This window comes from Cyclopterus lumpus, chromosome 17 (genome assembly GCF_009769545.1).
Source record: "Cyclopterus lumpus isolate fCycLum1 chromosome 17, fCycLum1.pri, whole genome shotgun sequence".
In the NCBI taxonomy this organism is placed as follows: Eukaryota; Metazoa; Chordata; class Actinopteri; order Perciformes; family Cyclopteridae; genus Cyclopterus; species Cyclopterus lumpus.
The window spans coordinates 7315673-7338768 of record NC_046982.1 but is presented as its reverse complement, the minus strand read 5'-3'; the positions used below and the strand labels follow the sequence as shown (position 1 = coordinate 7338768).

Below are 23096 nucleotides of genomic sequence, written 5' to 3'. Positions count from 1 at the left end.
ACCCACACAGATGGGAGACATTTCACTTCTCTTACTGCTAAACGCCATCACATGCTTCCGCCATCCCCCCTGAGCTCAAAGTTGTACTGTGGGTCCTTAGACAACATTACTCCTGAGAACATAGTCTCTTCAATCGTCTTCCCTATTATTCAACCAAGCTCGCCTCATGACAGAATTGTCAAGCTGACATCATAAACACGGGTGTCCATAGCGTCCTCGTGAATTAATGAAGATGTCCTATTTAAACCATTGTTTATATGAGAAACGCAGTAACATCTGGGGAATCTTTGCCTCATCGTCCTCTGTTACTTTTAAATAATTGGATTAGTAAATGTGACTTATTTGTCAAAGCCTGTTTCTGCCAACTAGGCAACGAGGTACATCATTTTCTCTTTATCTTTAGATTGCAGAAAGCCGTTCATGCCAAGATCATGGACCACATGTCCCCCATTTTAGCATTATGGCAATATTGTATTTTAGAAATTGATTTTAAGATACTGCTACTACCTATAAAGCACTAAATAGTCTAGATCCTGTCATCACTGAATTACAGTACATCTTCTCAAGCTGAACTAGAATTAGTATGGATCAGGAGATGACCATGCATTTACTTAACTGAGTATATATCTTCTTAACTGTGTACTTTTAGTGTCTTTTGTTCTATTTTTATTAAATATATGTTTGGCTGCTTTATAAGTGTATTACGTATTTAGCCAATTTGTTTACACCGGGTCGACATCGCATAGCCGCATAAACCATCTGAGTCGTGCTGACCTCTGTTGGTGAAGCATCTCTTTACACGACACACTGCCTGGTGTGGCGTTGACATTAGCTTCCCTTTTTAAAACGTGTCCTCCGCTTTGCCCTTTTCTTGTTGTGCCACCGTACAAGGACATGATTGTGTGGGGGGGGCGGAAAGGTAACGAACGAAACTGTCGGAAGGTTGTTGGACTGTGTGACGCAAATATTTGTCAAAGATAAGTCGCCGTTTTGCACAGGACTGACGGAGTGACGCTGTTTTCTTTTCTCTCTGGCGCGAGGCCACGCGCCACGGTGGGACTACGACGCAACACCTGTAAACAGTCCGCGTCGCACGCCGACAGCAGAAAGTCCTCCGGAGACGATGCCTCGCCTCTCCGCGGCCGAGCCCACTTCCTGGTGGAGGAGGCGGCGCCTGTGTTCTCGTAGTAAGTAGACGGGGCAGCGACAAGCGAAGGTGGAGGCGGCTGTTGATGGTCAGCAGGCGCGACACCGCAGTTAGTTAGCGCACTTTCTTTTTTTGGGGGGGGGTTGGGGGGGTGTTTCGCTCCTTTTTTTTTGAAGAAAAAAAAAATGTGAATCACGGTGATGGAATCCAGCAAGGACAGCTCAAAGAAAACGCCAAAGAGGAGACGAAGTCTGCGGATTAACATGCCAGTGAGTCGGTGAAGTATCAACTAATGCGGCTTCTTACTGTGACAAGAAACAACAACTGGGTTCCTTGTACTCGCACGCGACGTAGAAAGCGCGTGCGTGATTGACAGCTATCGTTTCAGTCGCATAAGTGCCGTACAATAGAGATAGTGCCTGTTTTAGTGGCCGGAACGCTCGCGAGAAACGTCTTCTGTGTTGCGTCTTTGGAAATAAATATATATAAATATATTTATGTTTTTCTTCCCTTAAACATTTTTCCAACAGTATACTGTTGAAAAAATGTCCAACAGCGAATGTGTTGCCATGGCAGCCAACTCCCCCTGGTTAATAGAGTCGTCTGAAGATCCACAGGAAGTTCTTCTCTCGGTGCACGTTACGTATTGCGAGTAATAACAAGTGAGGGAGACATTCTGGGAGGAAACCAGCAAGTCACGTTCACGGCCACTCTACTGAGGGCCTGTTTATTTCACATCACACTGTATTTAGTTCAGGCCTGATTCACAGTGGCCTCCCTGCCACTGGGTTGGGTGGTTGTTGTTTTTCTTTGCTTCTCAAGCCTACAACTCCTGTGAAGTGTGTGACATCACACTTTATCGAAACCTTCTCTTTTTCAAGGTCAAAGCATCCCCTGGATGCTATACATACTGTGGGCCCACTTTGGAGACAATTCTGTTTAGTCTTGGATAACAGCCATGCTACTGTAGCTCACAGGCATCCGTGTTCTTTGGATGGCATCCATCAGATCCACGTGCACGCTTTCCCAGTTAAAATGTAAATGGGTTGAATGCAACCTGTGCTATAGTTGAGACTTTTTATTTGTGTTTAAGGTTGGAAAACGGCAACAAAACAAAAAACACAGCTGAAAGTATCATTTTAATTTTGATGATGCGTTCATGTGTGCGGGGGGGGGGGGGCTGTATAGATTAGATGAATCACTTCCCCCAACAGAAAGTGAGCCTGTGAATGCAACACCGTTTTGTGGCTCAAGTGCTAGATGTCAGAGCTTTTGCTTCCACCACCTCAACCCGGTGGGGAATGCAGATGGCACCTAATTATAATCACACACTGTCTTCCTGCTGAAGCGCTCGAGAGTGGAATGTGAAACTCAGCTCTTACCATGGGGAAGGTTGGGTGGTGCATTTGCCTGCAAAGGTTTTCCGCATTGTCAAAGCATGTTTTCCTTCTGTTTCTTTGACCATCTTCACACGCAGCGGCACGTGTTGGCCAAGAAGTGTTCGTGGTACCTGTTGTGACTTGCCTTTTTTGTTTTTCTGCTGTATTTCCCGAAATTAATCTTTATCCTTGATACTCCGATGTCTTCTGTCTGCAGGACTTTGGTGCGTTTGCTTCGAGTGGCTCAACCAAAAGGGCAGATCGGGCAGATCAGACGGTACAGACATTATTTTCTGGGTTGTTTTCTTTTGTTTTTGTTTTGTGTGTGTCATGACATGTGTTTCATTCCCCCCCCTCGCCTCTTGCTTGTTTGCCTTTTTAATACATTTAGACGTGGATTTGGGCAAGCAAAATATTACTCAAGGCAATCTCTCCTGTTCTGCCAAGCCCTCACTGGCTTACAGTAACACTACGCCCACTGTGCCCGGGCATAGCTGGATCACACACAGGAAATTGATTTTTCCTCAAAGAAAGCGTCGTCTTCCTACTGTCGGCTCTGATTGATTTGATTTACAATCCTTGACCATTCCCCCATACCCACCAGACTACTTCATTTCACTTTTACCTCAGTAATAAACCTGGCATTCTCCTGTGTTTCTTTTAAACGGGTCATTTATATCCAGAAGAAAGAAAAACACCCTGATAGTTGTTTACTTTGCTTAATAAGCTCTTGCGCAATGACCTAGTTGGAGTTGTTGGAAAACAAAAAACGATGGGTGTGTGCTCTCCCTCCCTCAGACTTGTCACAGGATTGGCTTAAACCAAAACAGGTGCGCATGGAGAAGGGGTTGCTAGCCTCTGAGCAAATACCACCCTGAACCTTCGCGGAGCAGACCAGACGAAAACAATTCTCCCTGTTGTGATTTTGTTATCAGTGGCTCCTTTTGCACTTGTTATCAATATGCATCCGTTTTGTTGAGCCTGGTTATTATGCAAACACTCCTGTTTCATGTGATTGTTTTCTGTAAATACACCCCTCCGAGCTGGAGACCGCTGCGTGTTGTAATGCTCTGCTGTTGTAATGCTCTGCTGTATCGGAGACCACAAATGGTTAAAAGATTGGCTGTTGGCACATCCAGAGCAGCAGCAGCAGTCGGTGGTGGGAGGAGGCGCTCTCCGTCTCCGGCGAGATTGGCTGCCGTCTCTCCTGTTTTGTTCCTTTTGGCTATGTGCACAGCGACAAGAGAAGAATTTCTCCACATCTGTTTACATGACACTGACCTTGCAAAAGACACAGAAAGTCCCAATGAAAAAAAGGCTCAGTGTTTTTGTGGACTAAGAGGAGGGCCGATGGTCAAGACAGTGAACCTGATGCTGCTGTTACTGAGTCGTATCGCGGGTGAAACCTGATGCCCAATGCAGCCTTATATGAAGCCTTAGAGGGCGATGGAGAACCATTTTGATTTGTTTTATAAAGCACATGCTTAATGGTTAGCATTGTAACTGTAGCATGGACTACATGCATGGGAATGCAAATTGACAAGGGAAAAATGCTGCGTCAAGGAGCTCCCTCTGTGTTTAGAAAGTAAGGAGTCAATATAGTTGGTATCTCGGTAACATTTTGAGACTGTGAAAGAACATTTCCCTTATTGCACTCTGCACACGCTACTTACATTCTTATTCTGCTTTTTTATGATGTCCCATTAAGTGTTGCTGTTGTGTATGTTGGGGAAGAAACCAAAAGAAAGAAGAAGTAACCAAAAAGGGCAAGCTCGGGCAAAAGAAAACTATGCAATCAGTGGCCATCATTCCACAATAATGTTGTTGCTGCTGTGTGTCTGTCAGTTTTCCACGGATAAGCTTTTTTAAAAGGAAAATGAAACGGCCCCTTTCTTGTCTTTCAGGGAGAGCTCCGCATCCATTCAGCCAGCCCCACCAAAGGGGGGTCGCCTGCGAGGAGCCCAGCCGGCGGCCCTTTGCCCCCGTGTTCTCAGTCCGCTCCAGTGCAACTGAGGGCTGGCTCAGGCTCCCCCAGAACTATCTTCCCCTATCCCTCCGTTCAGGGCTCCCCGCCCAAGTCCCCCCGCCGGCTAAGCTTCAGTGGTATCTTCCGCTCCTCGTCCAGCTCCACACCTGCAAGCATCAAAATCTTCTCCAGAACCAGGAGAGGTGAGTTTGAAAAACACTGCAGGGGACTTGCCCACTCGTGATGACTGCTGTATAGTGCGTAGCAACGAAGGTTAAAACTGATGTCATCTTGCGCAAGAGCACGGTCTAGGAGGAAGAGGGTTATAAAGGAAGTAGAAGACACAATAGATAAAAAGTTATCTCAAAGACAATTTGGGTTTTCTGTTGTATGTACGAGGTATATAAGCCACACACAGGAACCTGTGTTTATATCCATGAGTTCATGAGTTGCAGTTTGTGGCAGAACTGACATTAACAGCATGGCGTGCAGCATATCCTCAGCTGAACATCATTGTGCCAATAAGGAAGTAGAAGCCTAGATTTACAAAGAAAGTTACAAAGAAAAGAAAATGTAATGGAAAGACAGCTTTGTTTTTCCAACCAAGTGCATTTCCCAACAGGCCGCCACGGTCACGAGCCTTATCAGACAGACGGGCGATCGCTTGAGGAGAGGAGTGATGTTCCTTTATTATTAGTCAGGAAAAGAAAATGGTTGCCTTTGTTTATTGTACGAATCAAAGAGGAGTCTTTCTTTTAGCTCTTAATAGCATAGCATTGAGCTGTACGTTTCAAAGCCAGTTTATTAGATTAAGTTACAGGTTTGGCATCCTGCAGGTGGGAGTCCAGCCATAGTGCATTCCCCAAATTAAAACTCATAACAGACATAATGGTAATACTGGTACGAGCTAAGAGTTGGAAATGAGACTGGCGAGGCAGAACAAGGCCTGGTTTGATGAAGAACAGACCCAACAGGCAGATTTTCAGCTCCCATGTCTCCCATGTAGATTTTTGGCTGATTACATAACAAAAACCTGCTCTGTTTCACATGGAAATGGCGCTGCTGGAAGCATCGTCAAGCGGCAGAAAGATGAGTCATATGTTTTTGGCTCGTACATACACCCATTCTTCTGTTTCCTCGCACCGGAACAGTTTTGGCAGTGGCTGGTGGAATAGCTGTGTCAGGGCCAGGCCTCGAGAGTCGGCACGCTCCGTTTCCACTGGATATTGTTATTGATGGTAACCAAACCATAACACACCCATCGGCTCCAGCCCTCTGGTGCCAGCTGCTCGGGGTCTTCTGAAGAGTGTGATGTGGTTCGAGACGTTGCACCCCCTCGGTTTCGTTTACTTACTAATGATGTGGCTGTAAGTGAACGGGGCCGATGATAATGGAGGCAAAGTATGGATGTAAATGAATATCAGCCAGCGACTGGGTGGGCCAACAGCTTCTCCAGTTTTATGATGGGATGTTTTTGTAGACACCCTACTTTTGCCACAAGGGTGCGCTAAAGGCATAGTCTAGTCTTGATGTAGTTCTCAAAGGAGCGTTGATTAAGTGGCCGGTTTTATACATAATAATAATAATTATCAGTATTTTTACTGTATTTTTATTGTTTTACCATTTTAGTAAAGAAAGGTATTTTTTATTCCTGAACTTCTGATTTTGTATAAGTTGCATAATATGCATCAATTCAATTTTATACAAATATGATCAGAATGTCTTTTTATTCCCATCTGGTCTAATTATGCATCTTCCCATCGCCTGGACTTTGTCAGTCTCTCACTGCTGAAGGCAACTGTAGTGTTTTCATACCCTTATCTGGAAGTGACCCGACTCTTAGCACCTCCTAATACAACCATACAGACTTCTCTCTCTCTCTCTCTCTCTTACTCTCTCTCTCTCTCTCTCTCTCTTACTCTCTCTCTCTCTCTCTCTCTCTTACTCTCTCACTCTCTCTCTCTTACTCTTTCTCTCGCTCTCTTACTCACTCGCTCTTTCTCTCTCTCTCTTACTCTCTCTCACTCTCTCTTACTCTCTCTCTCTCTCGGTTGCTACTGTGTGCTGTATGTTGTCAGTAAATATAAGAAACCGGGCAGTTTTGACTTTCCAAATTCAAAAAGTGCAGACCTTACAAGGACAGAATGATTTTAGTGTGTGTGTGGGGGGGGAAGCTAAGCTTAACGAAATACAATGTGGACAGTATTTCAAATCCTTATGGATCTGGGACTTGGCATCCTTCAACACAAACTGAAGCAAATCTGTTTCATTCTGGTACTGAAAACGTAACAACCGTGAGTACCACATGGGTGTTTGAGTCCACTGATTTCATCACTGATATGTCAACCCCTCACTCATATTAGCCATTGACCCACTGAGCGGAGTGGAACACTTGCATAACATGGTAATTGAGATCCGTAGCGGACACACTGTAGCTATAATGTATGCAGCAGATACGGAGTGGGCCATCTGTCACGGGTTGGGGAGGCTCGTGGTGTTGAATGCAGGCCTTTTAATCTGCTGACAGAACATGGCAGGTACCCCCGCTGTCATCTGCGTAGACTGGCCTCAGCAGTCTTAAAGGTCAGGCCCCAAAAATTAATAGACAACCGAAATGTACAAATGACTGCAGGACTCCCCAGCTCAAAACCACGACCTGTATTGTGTGAAGACAAGAGTGAGCCGGAGGTGCCTGTGCTTACTCTCCCTGTGTTGGGGAGAGGGAGGACAGTGGAAGGGGGGTGGGGGCAGGGAGACGTACAGCCTGAGCCAATCGCCGGTGTAGCCTTCGTAGACCGCTGTCCTTTTACAGGCTGCTGACACGCGTGCTTATATTAGAGACGCCACCCACAGCTGCACCTGACAATTTACAGCACCGACACGGCAGAGAGGGGGGAAGAGGCGCTCTGGGTCCCAGTTGTTCTTTGCATCACTTGCCAGAGCGACATCTCTCCGCCGAAGCTGTGTGGAAATTACAGTTTGAATTCATTTTTCATCAAACGTATGACTTTTGCTCCGTGGATTTCTTTTCTCTTTCTTCTTGCGGCGGTTGTCATTTTCTGTTCCAAGTAAAAGTGGAAAGCTGTTCTTAATGGAGTAGTCGACTTTGGTTTATTTTCTCCTGAGGACAATTTTCTGAGGACCATCTCTCATCTTCTAAAGACAAAAAAAAAAAACCTGCTTCCAAATCGTTCTCTCAATCTGCCGACGTCCATTGAATGTACTTTTTCAATTTAATTTCTGTACAACTTGCTTCATCGAGCGAATGGAGTGACGCGATGCGGATGTTCATGGTCAAATTTAGTCTTGGACCTACAACCCACTGCGTTTCATGAAGAGGTTTGGAAGCCTGAGGAGGAGCAAGAAACGGAAGGAGCAAGATGGGCTAGGAGGGCGCCATCAGTCCGAGGCGTCATGTCTGTCCGGTAATGTGCTGTGCTCTTCAGGTGTCTAGTAGTTTTGGATATCAGATATTTAAATAATGCTGATACCTACTGTATGTACTAAGGTTCTGCATATAGTTCCAATGCTGGTTTCACAAATGCATGCAGGACATCCGCACAAAGTGACAGGACACCAAAGTGGTAAAGCTATGAAAAAGGTTATAGCTTTCACTTTGCTAAACGCCAAAAGCTGCACATACTGCGTGATGCTTTATGCATTGTTGCCCGATTCATATTTATATATATATATATATATATATTCTCCTTTTAATGTTAATGTTAAAGCAGTGACAGAAATAAGTGAAATATAGCCTGTAGTCATCCTGTCATTATGGTAAAGTAATTTATAGCCATCTGATACAGTGTCAGTTCATTATTTCTGTCCCATATCCTGAGGGGTGTCTCTCCAGAATAGCCGCTCCATTTAAATGCAGCTTTTTTTAAAACACCGAAAGCATTTAAGCTGGTGGAGGGATAGACGGTGCATCCAAGTTGAGTGTGCAGGGCTTTTCCTTCCGTGTGGGAAACTCTATCTCCGTTTGTAATAGTCCCTCAGGTTCTCAAGGACAGAAAATGGATGCCAAGCGAAAAGCAAAGACAATCTTGAGGCAGCTATCGTAAAGTGTTAGCTCGTGATGCTTGATGCGCAAAGCGCTGGGAGCCTCCGGGAGGCGTTCAAGTGGCCCTTCAGCACGGACGTTACAGCTCCTGATTTACAGCCGGCCTGACGTCGTTGGAGTAGATGAGAAGAGCCCGTTATAATGATGTACGTCCAAATGTGGCTGCGTCAGATGTAGAGTTCATCGTAAATGCAGCATGCAGCTCGTTGACACCTCAGCCTAACCTTGAGTCCTTCGATCCAGAGCTTCTACGTCGCGGACGGGCAACTGCGTCGCTGCTGACATCTTCATGAGAAATTTCAGGAGTCTCTGTGCTGAGACATGTTGTACGTCAGTTTGAATTGTGACTGCTCATTTAAAATGTTTTGCCACGATGCAGTTAGCGCACCTCCTGTTTGCAGTGAGCCACTATCGAGGTGTACTTGGGGCCAATTAGTTTAGCCTTATTACTAATATGGGGTTACTGACTTTCATGTCACCTCTTGCGTCACAATCCACACGCCATTCATTACAAACATAGCTATTCACAGTCGCGATTCATTGTGTTTACACGGCTGGCCGGAGAGGGCTGTAGCACCGCGTCCAGCAGCCTCGCTACCCCTTTTTGAAGCCCGCCAATGAGGATCACGTTGCTCCCAGAGTCACCGTAGAACCACTTGACTGAAAACACGCTGTTGACTCCTCGGGCGGCGCCTACTGCTTTTACAGGTGTTATGTTAACACGGCTTACTGTAAATTGCAATATAACAACCGACTGTGAGCGGCCCCTGCTATTCTGCCACCCTCCGAGCAGCCTCTACGTCTACCAATCGCTGATCTCATACAAGACCCCAGAATATTCAGTTAGTTTTCACATTACACAACAACAACAACAACAACAAATACAAATCAAATCTACACAAATGTTTTGGCATTTTTGCTTGAAGAGTTAAAGGAACTATGTACCGTATGAGATTTTGAACATAAATATAGCAGCAAACAACTATGTGCTATAAAGATATGGTGGAGTAATGGTGTGTGTGTGTGTGTGTGTGTGTGTGTGTGTGTGTGTGTGTGTGTGTGTGTGTGTGTGTGTGTGTGTGTGTGTGTGTGTGTGTGTGTGTGTGTGTGTGTGTGTGTGTGTGTGTGTGTGTGTGTGTGTGTGTGTGTGTGTGTGTGTGTGTGTGTGTGTGTGTGTGTGTGTGTGTGTGTGTGTGTGTGTGTGTGTGTGTGTGTGTGTGTGTGTGTGTTGTATTCCGAGTTTCTCTGCTCTTTGTTTTGGTAGCTGAAACCGGCCACGCGTGCTAGTTAGTGCATGCCAGTGCTTCCCTTTGCAACTGTTGGCCCTCGGCGTGTTTGTGAAGAGACCCCAGAGAGCGACCTCTCGCACAGCATTGTCACAGCGACATGGCAGTTCGAAGTGTTCGGCTGAAGTTGACGTTCTAGATTTTGTTGTCTCGCTGACATGAGCGGGACAGCTGACCAGCTAATAATTGCGTTGCATGGGTTGAGGGAGAAACGCAAAGGGGTGGAGGAGGTGTGGCAGACGTGCACATTGGTTTTGTTCAGAGATGCTGGTGCTTTAAGTTTAATCAACTATCAAAGTAGCTACAGATTAATTTAATCTGAGTTGATTTATTGATATGTGTGGCTAATCGTTTCATCTCTAATTGAAATAGTTGCGTAATAAAGTGATATGGAAATGAACATTTGTACTCATTACTCCAAGGTATGGAGAGATTAACCTTGCAAATCAATGCCGCTTTTGTCTTCCTGCGTAGACGGAGCTTTGCAAAGTGCATCTTTATCAGTATGTGGTACGTTCTTCTAAAATATGATATAGAGTATTGCGTAAGTGGTTTATGTAATGTGCGTGTCGTTAGACGGACTGGACTAATTGCAGCGATCTGTTTCCTGTGTGGTGTCTAGCTGCCCCTCATTAACCGGGCCGAGGAGAGGGCTCCCGGCCCCGCTGTTATCTCCTCCTGTGGAATGTGCCACAACGGCGCGGCTAAAATAAGAAGGCTACACTGCGGAAGCAGGTCAAGCCTCAGAGGGCTGGTGCTCGCCAACTAAATGTCGAGATAGAGCGGAGTGCGCTCGGACAGACCAAAGAAATACGTTTACTCGACACGCGGGGCTTCATTTATGAAAAGTATCTCAGACGTTGTGTGATTCTCTGTTGTGATTACATTTAGAAGGAAAGAGAGAGTCACAAGAAATGATCTGAAAAAGCAATGTCACGATATGGCCACTTCTGTCCTGGTTAATTTAGAAGTACACACAACTCTCTAACCTTTGAGTGATGATCCTGAATACTTAATTTCTCACTCGTATGTTTAAATTACTTGAATAACAATCTCAGCTTGTTTCGTACGACTCAGTCGGCTGAAACAGATTATTGTATTTTCACGCGGGCGGTTGAGTCCTTGAGACATTTACATACCCTCGGCTTCACCGTCTCACCCGTCTCAACTGGTGGAGGCTCTTGTAATGTGAACCATTTGGTCTTCATCACCCGTGTCCCTCATTGTCCGGCCTCAGAAATATGTCGGTGGAGGCGGGGCAGCACAGGGTGTTGCATGTCACTCCGCGCAAGACTGTGATGCCTGATTTTGAAAGAGCATGAGGGCTGTCAAGTAACTGGCACCGGCAACCTGACACTGTGGCAGGTCAAGCTGCGGGACAGGTAGCTGACTGCTACAGCAAAGTTTAATGTGGCCGCTTATGTTGTAATCGGCTTAGTTATTGTGGAAGGACGCCAGGAACGGGCAAACGACATCCCGCATGATTCATTGGGTTCCTTCTATCCAGTACTGAGAGATTATTGAATACTCTTTAGAGCGGTCATCGAGATGAGCTATGGAGTGTTTTCATTGGGTTTTCATTGATGCAGAGGGATTCAGATGTCAACAGCTGGCAATTTCACGGCATCGTTATGGAGGAATAGGCCACCAGGATAACTGTTGCCTTGAGTTAGGTCGACTATAATCAGGTACTTTATTAATGCAATTTAAAAAAACTATTTAAAAAAAGTTGAAATTGCATTAACATTGAAATATGAAGTAAAACTATTTATTTTAAAGTGTTTAAAACATGAAACTGGGATTTCTTTTTTTTTTTTTTTATAGCTTTTTTAAATTAATGTTTTGATATTTCATTATGTGATTTTGTCATATATAATATTTTTGTATTTATTATTTGAGGCTTTTTAGCCGTAACAATTATTTGACCGTTCACATGTGATTGGAAAGAGCCCATTTGTCACACTAAAGGTTTAATGAGGTCCGACCCACGGGGACGAGTCCTCAGCTTTTGGCCACACAGGATCCAAACCACCTCCCCCGAGCTAAACAGAGCGTTTGTTAGTGTGGAGGAAAACAACCAGTTACAAAAACAAAGCAAGAGTGAGACGGATAAACAAGAAGAAAAGGCTCTGCCCTCCCACACAGGTGTTTTCACTTCTGGCTCATTAGTCCTCTGATCAGGCCAAATTAGTGAAAACACCTGTGTGGGAGGGCCATGGCTCTGCAGGGCCTCAAGGAAGCCTTGTGAATCATAAAGGTTTGTAGGTGTGTTGCTAGAATATGATACAATATGTAATATGATTAGTAACTGACACAGCTACGTGATGTGTTGTTTACAGTAAATGCATAATGTATCTTGAAAAACTTCTTAAGATGGATACATTTATGTGCTGGGTAATATTTTCATACACAATATGTGGACAAAACGTCAAACTCCTTCCAAAAACATAAAAAGCACCACCACCTGGTAACGATGTTTGTTGAAACCTGCAGATTTAAAGCCGCCACGTGCCGCCACTTGTTAAGTGGATATAATGGTGTAGCCGTCTTTCTAATGGTGGTTCATCCACGTCTGTCGTCGACTGGCCTGAGACTTTATCTCTGGCATTCGTGTTGTTTCTCAGTACCCACGACTCTCCAAGTCCCTGGTAGATCAGATATGCATTCCTCTTCTGTTATAGTGTGTGACAGCCCTGATGCTATCTGCAGCCATCACAATTTGGCACCTCGCCTTCGCCAACTAGGCCTGTCAAAGATGTCAATCCAGTGTCACTGAAAACAAAGTATGGACGGCCGTGGTATCTATTGTGGACCTGTTTTTGTTTGTATCTCTCCGCAGCCTCTGGACTCTCCACACCGCCCACCACCCCAACCCAGGCTTGCAGCCAACCCGTGTTCACCCAGGAGGTCCAGCCGAGCGGGCCGAGCCTCGTACGCCTGGAGGCGAGCGCCCGATCCCACTCCATCTCCAGCCCTCTAGACACAGGCCAGCGCCTCAGCCTTCCCTGCGCTAAACCCCCGATGCCGTCCTCGAGCCCTGTGCCATCCTACTCTACCTCGCAACAAGTGAGTCGCACCGCGAAAATGTTTGCCATTCCAGGTTATTTGTTTGCCCCGGGCCAGTTGGGTCACCGTTTGTGGACGGCAATCAATAAATGATTGTGTCTGTGACTCAGTCCAACAGATTTAGCAGTGACTTCTTTCACCAGTCGGCATTGTTGGAACGTGAACACATATTTGGTGTGTCGAGCTGTTTATGGAGGAGAGAGATTTCACATCACAGGTACAAACTGGTTCAAAGGTCACCTCCATTGTCTGGCTCTAGAAGCGGGTGGCTTAGACTTATCGAGTACTGACTGATAATATGTGACAACATTTGCTGGTACAATGCTGTATCTTTGCACCACTTCAGTATCGGTTATGCTAAGTCAAATTGTATGACGGTACTGATAAATACAAAATGGATCACAAGACGATTTTCTCCTTTGTGGCAACAGCACGACAGTCTGTCCATGAGTCATGCGCCGCTTTACTCACTGTGCTTTACTCTGTGTCATGAGGGTTGTTTACTTGGGCAATGGTGAACAGAAAGCATGGATGATGCTCTGACGCTGGAGCACGATGTGTGAGTCAGCTCGGAGAAGATGAATACTATCTCTGCATTGAAGCAATGTCTCAAGCGGCATTAGACGCAGTGTTTTGTTCCAGGGTTTTTCGTTGTGGGTTTTTATTTAGGATTCACCGCAGTCTGAGTCAGGGTGTGACACCAGGTTTCCCCGCAGGTAGTGTGCCCATTTAATGAATAATTATCCCACGGTCTGTCTCCACCTTTCAGCCGTGAGTGATTGTGCATTCTAGCTAGAGAAGGTAAGTCAATATTTCATCACCAACATTGAATACCGTTGCTATTAACACCTAAGGACTCATGATTGTGGTTGAGGAGCGATGAGTCAGTGCCTGTTGGCCTCTCTCTGCCCCCCCCTCTCTCCGTTATTCATAAGTGCAGGCTGACCAAATACTCTCTTTTTTTTTGCTCAATCCAGGTACAAAAGCAATTCATTTAATGGATGTGTGCATGTCTGCTTCCCTGGAGTTTGCTGGAATACAAAAGCAGACTGAGTGCACGCTGTGATGCAGCAGGGCAAAGATTTATGAAAGTGCAGGAGTGGGGTTTTCCTGGCGAGAGAAGTGCTGTGTCACCATTGCAAGGTGACACTGGAGACCGTCTAGCATCCCAGAGCAGGTATAACGGTTTCCTCACTCTGCTGCAGTGGCTTGTTGTGAATATGCTTGCAAATTAGGGACCAAGGGGGAGTTAGGCATATCAACTAACACCCTTTTGATAGGCTATGGAAATCTCTCTGCATGACACAGCATATTCCATACTCGCTTATATGTGCCAGATGCAAAAAGCACACCTTTTCTCACTGTTGAGGCTCAGATGAGTTTGTTCTTTTTTTTTTTGTGGATCTCTGCTATGTTGCCCGTTTTGTCAGGAGAGAAAAAAAGAGCTCTGAAGCTGTGACAAGGCATCCCCAGCTTCTTGCTGCTAAGCAACGTAAAGGGATTTCCTAATATGGTGAAGCGCCCAGGTTGCCCTGCATGGAGGGGTGTGTCCACAGCGCGTGAAGCTTCCTGCTGCTTTTTTTTTTTTTTTTTTTGGTGCTTTTTTGTTCTCCACGCTGTCTTGTTCCAAGACTTTTCCCCCTCGGGCGAGTGTTGTTTGTTAGATTACAACTAACAAAGAATGAATCTGATTTATGACGGTGGGATTAAAGCTCACGCGCCTGTGTAGTGGCTGTTTGAGCGGCGCGTACACATTGGTCCCCCCCCCCCCCCCGACTGCAGCAAACGGATCAGGACTGTTCCACTCTTGGGTTTTAAGGGGTGTGTGTGCAGTCTAATATTAATGATAACGTGCCATTTTAAAGTTGCAGCTGTACGGCACGATGTTGACGTCACGTAACCTGCGTTTATTTAGCGGACTCGGAGGCGCTTTATGTGATCGGTGAAACGCCGGAGGCGCGCGACGGTTGTTGCGTGTGGCGGCTCTGGCGTGTCTGCGCACCGCGCACTCCCCTCGGTGGGATCAGTCTGCTGGGGCCGCTTCACCCTGCCTGCTCACTCCCGAGCTACGGCAAAGTTTTTCCGTGTGTTGGTGTTGTTGTTTTTGCTGCTGTTGTTGTGGTGAGGGACTTGCGGCAAATCCTCACTGCACACTTCTGCCCCTTTCCCTCTCACAGGTCTGCGGCTTATTCGAAGGCATGCTGGAGAAACTTGAACTAGATGATGATGGTAAGCGCTGTTCTTCTTTTTAACGCAGTTGGCGGTGGAATGTGAAGGTGTCGTCGGGGTGTGTCAGGTATTTTCTCAGCGAAAGGATGTAGTCGGACCATTTGGCTACAGGTGGAGTCTGCTCAGTCCGGTCCACAGACCCTGCGACCTACCCGCTGTCACGATTTGGAAGGATTTCCTCAACAGCCGACTGACTTGTACTGCTCATAACACACATGTTTATCTAAATACATGTATTTTGAATGAGGTCTTGATGGATGGACACATACCTGTGGAGGACTGGAGAGACGACTTGCGTTTAAAAGAGATATTCAACAGGAACTAACGGTTATAAAAGATTATTCTAGTTTTTTTTTTTTAAAAGAATCATTCAATCTTTAAAATATCCGTGAAAAGCAATGACAAATGTCTCTCCGGAGTACCCAGACCACATCAGAGATATGCCTTCGAAATGCTCATTTGTCAGACCAGCTGATCACTTCTTTTTTTAATTTTTAATTTATTATTATTATCCACAGGAACAAATCTATGTTTTACTTTTCAATAATGATGCACAAATAGATATTTATTTTGATTTGTCAGTAAACTAATAGCGAAGTCAGTGTTTCGCCACCATGTGTGTGTGTGTGTGTAATCTCCAAACTGCATCATCAGTGAAGGACAGAAGTTCCCAAGTACCGCTGTCTGTGTTTTTCCATTGTTTCTGGTCTTGTTGGTGCTTAAAGCGGATCTAAATTGTCAGTAATAGGGAGCAGTAAAGTGACTCTAAGTGGCCCAGACCCGTAATGGTTGTTTATGCTCAGTGTGTTTTGTTCTCAGGCTCTCATTTTTTTATATATATATTTAATTAATTCCCAGTGATATTTATCACATACAAGTCACATAACATCCTCTAAAAGTGTTTTCCTCTTCTTTTTTCTTCTTACAGCTGCTGAACCTGAGAGTGATATTTACATGCGCTTCATGAAATCCCACAAGTGCTATGACATCGTCCCCACAAGCTCCAAGCTGGTTGTGTTCGACACGGCACTCCAAGTCAGTACTGCGACAAAATTAAGTTGTATTTGATGTCAAGGTCGCTTGTCTTGATGACCGAAAAAGACATTTGGCGAAAGTTAATGTTCAGTAAATGTGTGCAGGACTATTTGCCTCGGGGCAGTTTATATGAGATGGTTGATTGTCATAAAGCGGTTGAACGGTAATCCTGTGGCGGTTTGGCCTCTTTGATATGTAGATCTTCAACCGCTAAATCCACTGAAGCGCAGACTCGAGAGTCCTTATTAAAGAGAAAATGGAAATACTAAAACCAACACAAAGCCGTCAGGAGTATAGAGCACACTTCCCAAAATACAGCACAAGTCTCTCTTCTACCTACGAGAATGTGACAGAAAACAACATGTCATATGATGATGATGATGATGATGAAGGCAAAGACCACTTTTGATGAGACATTAATTTTAATTCAGAGAAAGTCTAGAAAATGTCCTGTTTTTGTCAAACTAACATTGCTAAATTGCTGCCGATAGATGTTTCTGTCTATCAGCTAATAGATGAAGTCATCACAGATTGTTGTGAAGTATAATGTAATTGTTTTTTTCTCTTCAACTTTTTGCCTGACAGGTGAAGAAAGCGTTCTTCGCCTTGGTAGCCAACGGTGTGCGAGCTGCTCCACTATGGGACACAGAGAAGCAAAGCTTTGTGGGTAAGAACCCCCAAAACTCGTCACAAAATTCCCGTGGCATTTTTCATGTTGCTCTTATCGCATACTGAAATTATTATTACAATAGTATTTAAAATCTTATTTACCTGCCATGTGATATACTGATTAACCAAGTGCACTGTTTTCTAGGTCTGATAGTGTTTTGCTGTTCAGGTTTATGTTAGAGATTAGATACATTTTAAAAAGTCGTTACATCATAAATAAGGCTTCCTTGTAAAGCTTTCGGTCAAATTCTGTCTCCAATGAAAAGACCGAGCTTGGCAATCGAGTGTTAAATTTGCAAGAAAAAATATGTTTAGATGCCGTTACTCTTCTTACGTACTCTGTCGCTTTTTACTCCAGCACAATTTAGACTTCAATGTGCACTCTACATACTTTTAGTCCACAGTTTAGCTCATCTTTATTTTGTGATTTCTCATGTTGTGTTTGTGTGCCGTTGCTGAATGAACAGAGAAGACGGCTCTGTATTAAAGCTATTGGTCATGTCTTGTGGAGTGCGATGCTTTTATATTGAGCAAAGGTCATTGGAGCCGCCATAAACCATTAAACACAGCAATGACTCCTCTGTATTGACACGTGTTCTGAGAAGTTGGAAATGATATTCAACCCCAAAAGAAAAACATTTCAATTAATCGGTCGGCTTTGTTTTGCTGTTTTTTAAAATTATTATCCTGTGGAGAGTTTATTGCAAGTCAGCCTGTGATGAATAATAAATGCCAGGTCAGCGTGAGGATAAAGCGGGGGGGTTGGGTGGGGGGGGGGTTGTTTGGACCACGCCCTTGTGAGCGCTCTCTATTCTACCCAATCGCACAATGCCTGCAGACACAGCGCTCTATGTTGTTTATAGATCCTGTTTTTAATGCCCGTTTTCATTGCAGGAATGCTGACAATCACAGATTTCATCATCATACTACACCGATACTATAAGTCACCAATGGTAAAAGTCTACTCGACATAATGTTTGCATGGGGAGTCAGTCCTCTGTTTGTTTTTCTTCTTATACCAACATCTACTCCTTTTTTTTCAGGTTCAAATATATGAATTGGAGGAGCATAAGCTTGAGACATGGAGAGGTTAGCGTCACAATCGTACCCTCATGTTTCTGTAACATGCATAATGTAAGGTTTGACTTGTGTTTGACAAGCAGAATACAAAATACCTAAATATTTAATTTCTTGCTCCAGAGGTTTACCTTCAAGCGACATTCAAACCTCTGGTCAACATATCACCTGATGCAAGGTACGTCGTCTCACCATGAATAATGAATCTTTCGGTTTATTGCATATTCTTGTGTTCACGCGACTTGTAACCGCTCATTGTGTTTGTTGTACTGCAGCCTGTTTGATGCAGTGTACACACTCATCAAAAACAAAATTCACCGCCTGCCTGTCATCGACCCCGTCACGGGGAATGCACTTTATATTCTCACACACAAGAGGATCCTCAAGTTCCTCCAGCTTTTTGTGAGTCCAACACAAACCCTGCCGGTCTGTCAGTGAATGAGTGTTTAGCTTGCACAGCATTTTAATTTAAGTGATGGATAATTAGGATTCCTTGTGCTGGGAACTCTGTCATCTCCTCCTCCACTTCCCTCTGCCCCCTAGTGGTCGATGTGGACATTGATACAATATGCCATTACTTAAACGGAGTGGATGGAGAGTGATTTCTCTCTGCGTGTGTGTGTGTGTGTGTGTGTGTGTGTGTGTGTGTGTGCGTGCGTGCGTGCTCCAGATGTGTGAAATGCCAAAGCCAGCTTTCATGAAGCAGACTCTCGGGGAGCTGGGCATCGGTTCGTACCACGACATTGCTTTCATCCACCCGAACACGCCCATCATCAAAGCACTCAACATATTTGTGGAGAAGAGAGTGTCCGCCCTGCCTGTGGTGGATGAGTCGGGTAAGATCAGAAAAGTCAAGTGTTCACCAAGTATCATAATATTACTGAACCTACTCATGTACTGGAGTTCTTTATGTTCTCTACACAGGCAAAGTTGTGGATATTTACTCCAAGTTCGATGTGATCGTAAGTTGACATTTCTACAATTTCTGTTTTTTTAAGAAAGGTAATGCCAAATATCAGAGGCTACGGTGCTCTGTGATTCGTTGTCTCACTTCCCTCAATGCGTTTATGTCTTTTTAGAACTTGGCTGCCGAGAAGACGTACAACAACCTGGACATCACGGTGACGCAGGCTCTCAAACACCGCTCCCAGTACTTCGAAGGAGTCATGAAGTGCCATAAAATGGAAACGATGGAGACCATTGTGGACCGAATCGTCAAAGCTGAAGTGAGATTTTGAGAACGGGACGACGTCTGTGCTCGTTAAGTGAACTGGAAAAGAGCTCGGGACAAAGGCCTCGGGACTGACGTGAAATGTCTCTGTACTCGTGTGTTTGGTGTTTTCCCGCCAGGTGCATCGGTTGGTGGTGGTGGACGAGCGCTCGAGCATCGAGGGCATCGTCTCCCTGTCCGACATCCTCCAGGCCCTGGTGCTCAGCCCGGCAGGTATAGATGCTCAGCATTGCTAGCCCCCCCCCCTCCTTGGTACAGGACCCTGAGCTCTCTCCCCCGCCCTAACCCTCGGCCCAGGTAGGAAACACACCTGCGTTGCCGCCTGTAGCTGGCTGTGAGGAGGAGGCATGGTGGCGCCTGGCGTCCTGGTTGCTGTGCTGGAGGCTGCTGCATGCAGCAGTGTCGTGTGGGTGTTTTCGGGGGTGAAGAGGCTGCCACATTCTGTCGGGACACAAGACTCCACTGCTGCTGGTTAAAAAAACAAATCCAATGTCTGCCCTCCCCAGTGCATTTAAATATGTTATATATATATATATATATATATACCTACCTGTTTTCATCTTACAGCATCAAAGTTTCACTAGAGATTAGCAAATTGGTATTTTGTGTATTTGATGAGTTCATACGGCAGTTTCATAGAAGGACAGATTGAGGGAAGTCGATCACAAGCTGTGTTTGAATGTAAACGAAGGCTTAATCCGCGCAGATGCTTTACAAATTATAAATTCTGCTAATTTATGTTTGGCTTTTATGAGATGTAAGTGCATTATGCAAGTAGCAAGCTCTACTTTTGATGTGAACATGCTTTGTATTGACGAGCTTGAAGGCAAACAGATGCCTGCATGCGTTTAGCGATGTCGGTGTTGGAGGTTTTCAGTGGGTTCAGATCAGTTGGAAACATGACACACGGCAGCTAACTCCCCAATTTAAAGGATTTCTCAACCCAGGCTTTCTTGAAATGTTTGTATTTGTGCATCACACAGCCTCAATTTGGGGAAAATAACCAACCTGCTGTAAATTCTCACGGTCTAAACGGCGTCCACTGTTTGAGTTTAAACAGACATGTCTATATGCTGTATAAATAAGTGGGCCAAATTATTCTTACTCTTTTGACTATTGCTGCAGGTGTTCCCTCGTTGAAGGAGGGAGCTGAGCAGTATACATAGATATAGAAATATTGATTTGTGCAAATGTTTTGGTCGAACAAATGAAAGTTTCTAACGAGATTTACTATAGTTTTGAAAGCCTGTTTCTTGTTTGTCAAGTTTTCCAAAAATCACGCCACTGCTGTGGTTGTTATGCACAATTATAAATGATGTAAATGCATGAAAAGATTCCCACAATATTTGGGTTAAATGGCTGTAATCCTGTCCTCACTGCGCCTCTTCTCCCCAGATGGCTGTAAGGAGGAGACCCTGACTGAGTGAGAGGGAGGAAGCGTCGGTGGAGTAATTAAGTGTGGTGGTTGAGGTCGGGCCCTTTGCGCAGAGCAGAACCGGTCTCACGGTGCCAGAGACCCCTGCAACGGATGCACTGTAGAGGCTTGGAAACCAAAGAGCTAGACGGCGGCATGGAGTGGAGTTCCTGCACCGAGGACGGATTTTCTGTTTGTTTGAACATTGATCACACACACACACACACACACACAATATACTGTATTTAAACAGACGCATACGTAGAGATGCATTTTGGTCACTTGCTTGGGCGAAGGTGGGGAAGTCTAGACTGCTCCTGATGAATTAGTTTTGGGTTGTAGTGACAATCATGCTGCTGTCAATCGGTTGATTGTTAGATGCATTTTGGAGTCAGGACGGAATGTCATCACCTTCAGAAAAACGTGTCAGTTTTTGGTGTAGAGGCAACTTTGTGTTTGGTAGCAAAACAACACTTCACCTGAAATGTGGCCGTTACAAAAAAAACAAAAAACATTTGCCAGTGCCAATATGGAGGGATTGATGCTGAATCTTTATTTGTGCCTTTTGTTGCCCTGCCCACTTAAAACTGGCAAGAAGTTGTCCTTTGGAATTTGCATAGTCAAATGAGTGCAATTATTATACTACTTGTAATTCAAACATTGTTTTCCTTTTTATTTTGTTGTATTTTCTCAGATTTTTAAACCATGTCAGAAGTGTCAAATGTCTGGAAAGAAAAGAAAAGAAATCCTAAATAAAATCGAAATAAATTTGGCACAAAAACATGCAGTGGTTGGAGGCAAATACAACGGTATATCAAAAAGTATGTCAGTTAGTACTTTTATGTCATCATTCAGACTCCTTGCCTTTTGTAATATTGGTTACAAGACCGTAAAATGTCTTTTCCGATGTTTGCCTTCCAATTGTTTTGACGCTTCAAATATTTTGATTCTCGCAAACATGCGAAACATTCACGTTCTCTCTGCTGTAGCTCGACAGGAATCATCTCTGACTGTAAATAAGATTGGTTGGTTTTTTTCGGGGGAAACGTGTCTCACAAAGCTTTATTTTTATGAGTGTGTCAACATGTTTAAAGAGACTGCAGTTTTATTGTTATTTTTGTAAATATATTGTTGCAATATGTCCGGTTCTAAGAGACTTTGTATCAGATCCAAATGTACTGTAAATGTGCAAGCATGAGAAACTACACTTCAGCAGTTTGAATGTCCTTTGTTTGACTTTTTTCTATTTTTCTTGCTGCAGAAAAATAAATGGACACTGAATGTACTTTAAAGCCATCTTCTTAAGTTTTAATTTAATTGAATTTAGTTTTGACCAGTTTTTCTTTTTGTAATTTTTTTTTTTAACTCTTCTCAGGATGTTCCCACCATTGTCTGTCATACGACTACCAGATGTCTCATCAACCCCCTTCTTTGAATGCATGTGGAGAACAGCACCGGCCCATTTCTGGGAGATTATTTTATTTCTCAGAAATGGATTTCACGTCCTCCATTTCCCCCCCAAAACTATGCCAATATTGTCCAAATCAGCTAAGCTGTTGCTGAAATATCGCCCATAGGCCTGTGGGTGATTATGCGAATGAATGCTAATCATGTTAATTATACAAATGAACCAACATATGCACGCATGTAAAAGCTGGGGGACCCTGAGAGTGTCCCATGTGGTCTCTTCAGTACATTCCTTACTCAAAACGTGAGGCACTCGCAGGTTCACATGGCTGGCTGACCCCTTAAAAGTCTTCCTCGAGGAGAAGTCTCTGTCTGAAGTCTCGTTCTGAAGTCTCGCTAAGTGACGTGTCGCCGGACGATGGGAGAACGGGTCGCGTGGCTTAAAGTGTCACCTGAAAGGTCAGTTTAATTCTCTGTAGGGTCTGCGCCATAATGAATCACTCTTATGATGACGAGAACAGCGGCTTCCCTAAATACTGGACTTCTAACTACAACACACATTCAGGATTTACACATGGATTTAGGCCCCCCCCCCCCAAAAAAAAAACAATGGCCCCCAATCAAATCTGAGGATGGACTACTGGAAGTAAGTGTTGCAATACATTCCCTTCAGCTGATGGTTCCTCCTCTGGGTGTGAAGATGACCTCTCGGTGAAATGTGCAGACTGGATTGGCGCTGCGGCCTGCGTGATGTTTGCGTCACCGGAGGAGGGTTGTTTCCTCTGCGGGAGCAGCCACAGGGTGGCGCTGCCGCACACGCGTCACTTACAGATCGGCTCCTCTACAGTTGGACGTAATGAGCAGCTCTTTTTTTCTTCCTTTTTTTTTTTCTTCCTCATTGAACATTTACATTTCAATAAGAGATGAGTGGGTTTCCCTTTTGATCTCAAGGAAGTGGCTAGATTTCAGCAGGAAGTTTTTTTTTTCTTCTTTTCTTGGGAATGCAGTAAAGGTTGCGTCTAAATGAGGCAAAGATACCGTGAGTGGATCTGTGGGACTTCCAAATGAGGAGTAAATCTGGACCAGGCCGACTCCAGACGATCTGCTTTGATCTCCCAATCTCCCCT

At 44.6% G+C, this 23096-nt stretch overlaps 1 protein-coding gene across 9 annotated transcripts; it reads left to right on the top strand.

Annotated features, from left to right (window-relative positions):
* The first annotated feature begins 950 nt into the window (after positions 1-950).
* On the top strand, positions 951-21854 carry LOC117746088 (5'-AMP-activated protein kinase subunit gamma-2-like). 9 transcript variants are annotated; one of them, XR_004611298.1, is made up of 17 exons: positions 1198-1416; positions 2744-2803; positions 4431-4695; positions 12681-12907; positions 15085-15136; positions 16065-16171; positions 16757-16838; positions 17735-17793; positions 17884-17929; positions 18041-18095; positions 18193-18319; positions 18588-18753; positions 18842-18879; positions 18997-19143; positions 19268-19361; positions 19446-19619; positions 20544-21854. XR_004611298.1 is itself a non-coding variant. In XM_034554918.1 (16 exons), the coding sequence occupies exons 1-16, from the start codon at positions 1348-1350 to the stop codon at positions 20573-20575; spliced, it is 1626 nt and encodes a 541-aa protein (XP_034410809.1). In that variant the 5' UTR covers positions 951-1347; the 3' UTR covers positions 20576-21854. The 9 variants fall into 9 exon arrangements, 2 of the variants coding, with proteins under 2 accessions (XP_034410809.1, XP_034410810.1); XM_034554918.1 differs by lacking the exon at positions 19446-19619 and having other exon boundaries at positions 951-1416; XR_004611301.1 differs by lacking the exons at positions 1198-1416; positions 2744-2803; positions 4431-4695 and adding an exon at positions 13885-14084 and having other exon boundaries at positions 12800-12907.
* The last annotated feature ends 1242 nt before the right edge of the window (positions 21855-23096 follow it).